Here is a 3,015-nt window from a genome sequence, read left to right on the forward strand (position 1 = left end):
GAGAGAGAGAGAGAGAGAGAGAGAGAGAAACAGACAGACAGACAGACAGAGAGAGACAGAGACGGTGTAGACTTGCGTGCACTTCCAATTTTCTGCAAATTCCTTTAGCCCCCGAGCTCTTTGATAACGATATATAGCGTTCTGAATCGATATTGCTGTCTCCTTTATTTCTGAATACATTATATAGACATAAAAACGGAGTAGGAACTGTAGACGTTTCTTATAATCGTGCTTAGCGGACACTGCACATTGAACGGGGAACACGTGTACATCGAACATGTATTTCAGTTTACAGCTGTTGGGTTTTGTGTGCGTGTTGAAGAGTCCACGGTAATAGTCTGAGATTAATGTATTTCCGATATGTAGGTAGTGAATTAATGATGAGTCATGTGCCGTGAAACGAGCTTTTTCCCCATCCCCACAGCGTCTTTTAGTTTCATTTGTCAGCACCACTTCTCTTTCATGGTAGTGTAGTAAACGTAGGCCTACATGTAATATTTGTAAATACGGAATTGTGGAAGGCGCGTGGTTAGCTCGTGACTTTGCAGCTTCTGTAATCGAACCCTCTGACATTGTTAGTTGGGGATTGGGGGAAAGGGGGTGGTGGTGGTGGTGATGGTAGTGTATGGATGCAGATCATGTGTTAAAATTGTGTCTCGTCGGCTGGTGTTTAGTAAGAGTTTAAAGTGATGTCGGTTTTATAGGTTTTTTTGTGTTTGTTTCTTTCTTTGGTGTCCGATTATGGTCTATAGCATTGTTTTTGTTATGCTACAGTATTATAAGCAGTGAAAAGTTGATCTAGTTGTGAGCAATGTGCTAATCGATTAGTGGACATATTTGTACTCTGTGACCGTATGATGGATCGCAGACACTTTGACACGGACAGAGATAGTGTGGTGGATACCCCGGTGTCCAGACAGTAAAAGTGAGTACTGTAGTACCTGTGTGAACAATACGTCACGCACGTGGTTGTCGTGTAAGTATCAGTCACATGACACTGGAAGGCCGCGGGAAGTACATCCGTCAGTCGTGGCAGTGCGCTGACCGCCGGGAGTCTCCCACGCCAGCGTTCCTGGAGGCGGGCTCCAGACAGTTGCAGGGCGTTGTGGTGGAGGCCCAGACGTGTGGCCCAACCGGCAGGACGACTGCGACCACGACGACAGCTCCGACGACCATGGTGTTCATGCCATACGGCGCGGAGATGAAGAGCTCTAGCTCAGACGGCGACATTTCGCTCACAGTCCAGGCCCCTGGGCTCAGCTCTCTCCCGGCGCGGACCCGCGACTCAGGCTTCGGGGCCTCCATCTCCTCAGAGAACGACGCCGTCCCGCCCGCCACATCTGACTTTTCCTCCAGCTACGAGAATGTGACCAGTTTCTGTTCCCCACCTTCTCCCGTGGAGGAGAGAAGGTTTGTTGAACCTGAGGGTCTCTGTCTCGCGGGTTCGCGGGGGTTACAAGGAAATATAAACATCCCACAGCGTCCCTCTTTTCCCAATGCACCGCCAGTTGCCCCAAAACCCAAGAAAAAGCCGCCCGTCCCTCCCCCAAAACCGCCTGTTCCTCCACCGAAACCGAAACCGGCTGTTAAGAAAAAGCCCAAGATGAAATCCGTGAATTTTAAGGATGATGTGGATATTGTCCCCGCCGAGCCCTTCTTAGGCATGCAGACAGTGCTGGAGGAGTTGAGCTGTGAGTTGAAGGAGGGAAATGAGAACTCCTTTGTTTACCCGGAGGTGGAGCTCAAGAGCACGTCTTTCGTCCAAGCTGAGACTTGTTGCCAGCCTCCTAAACCGCACGAGGCGGACGCGTGCACTCTGGAGACGGCCGAGGAGGTGGAGACAAAGTTCCCTAACTCTTTCGTGGCGACCAAGAGGAAGAGAAACGCCAGCCCTTTCCCCAGATCGCTCACTTCTCCTGGAGGTTTGGGCGGTACGCCGACCTCTCTTCGCTCTTCCTCGCCAGCTCCAAGCGCGTTCTCCAAACCCCGTGGTGGGGTCAACAGTCCTAAAAAAGAGCAGGATGAGTCGGAGGATGGCGTCACTTCGTTTCGAACCGGGGCCACTCGTGAGGGAAGGCCCAGAGCGCCCGTAATCGGTTCTGAGCGCTCGCCTTTCGTGAGGCCGAGTCCGGTCCAGAAATCTTTCGCCCGCTCGTCCACCTGTTCTGACGCCTCCTCCGCCTCCTCCGCCTCCTCCAGCTCCTCCGTGAGCGCCAGCACGCCCTTACTCGTGAAGACACAGCAGATGGGCTCGGTGGACGTCTCCCCTTGTCGTGCTGGCGTCGGGGGGCGTGGCGCTGGGCGTGGTGGCGGCGGCGGGGGGCGTGACTCCCCTATGATGCCGCTGTCCCCGTCCTGCTGTTCTGTGGGCTCGTCTTCTTCGGCGGTGTCCTCATCGTCCTCCTCGTCGTCTGGGTCGCTGCTGGTGGCGCCGAATTTCGAAAGTGGCATAGTTGGCTGTGGCGTTGGTCACCAGGCCGTGCCCGAAGTGCCGGGCTATGAAGACGTGGGATCTTCCTCTACGTGGTGCGAGAAGTGTCCACAGGGCAAGTGCCAGACCGTCTATCTACACCTTCCAGGCAGGTTCCACTCTGTTGTTGTTGTTTTTGTTGTTGCTGTTGTTGTTGCTTTTGTTGTCGTCGTCGTCGATTGTGATGCCGTTGTCGAGAGTTGTCTATGCCAGATTCCCTGTAGTTTACACTTTCCAGGCTAATTCTGTCCCCTTCTCTTTATCCCCCCCCCTCTCTCTCTCTCTCTCTCTCTCTCTCTCTCTCTCTCTCTCTCTCTCCCTCCCTGTCTCTGTATTTGTCTCTCTCTCTGTCTGTCTGTCTGTCTGTCTCTGTCTCTGTCTCTGTCTGTCTGTCTGTCTCACTGTCTCTCTGTCTCTCTCTCTCTCTTCTCCCGGCGTCTCTGTCTCTCTCTCTGTGTCTCTGTCTTTCTCTCTCTCTGTGTCTCTGTCTTTCTCTCTCTCTCTCTCTCTCTTTCTCTCTCTCTCTCTCTCTCTCTCTCTCTCTC

At 53.0% G+C, this 3,015-nt stretch overlaps 2 protein-coding genes across 4 annotated transcripts in view; both read left to right on the forward strand.

The window, feature by feature from the left end:
* LOC118478788 (striated muscle-specific serine/threonine-protein kinase-like) overlaps positions 1-2,733 on the forward strand; it is a 4,524-nt gene extending 1,791 nt beyond the window's left edge. For 2 of the 3 annotated variants that reach the window (XM_035973022.1, XM_035973021.1), the window contains exon 2: positions 775-2,733. In XM_035973022.1, coding sequence (XP_035828915.1) covers positions 992-2,713 — 1,722 coding nt within the window. In that variant the 5' untranslated portion in view covers positions 775-991 and the 3' untranslated portion in view covers positions 2,714-2,733. Of the gene's footprint in view, positions 1-87; positions 331-774 lie in introns of those variants that run through there. The other variant, XM_035973023.1, reaches the window with a different exon arrangement.
* Positions 1-3,015, forward strand: part of LOC101853418 (membrane-associated guanylate kinase, WW and PDZ domain-containing protein 1) — a gene marked incomplete at its 3' end in the record, with an annotated part of 101,998 nt that overhangs the window by 52,795 nt on the left and 46,188 nt on the right.

The sequence above is a fragment of the Aplysia californica genome, unplaced genomic scaffold (assembly GCF_000002075.1).
Source record: "Aplysia californica isolate F4 #8 unplaced genomic scaffold, AplCal3.0 scaffold00954, whole genome shotgun sequence".
Taxonomy (NCBI): domain Eukaryota; kingdom Metazoa; phylum Mollusca; class Gastropoda; order Aplysiida; family Aplysiidae; genus Aplysia; species Aplysia californica.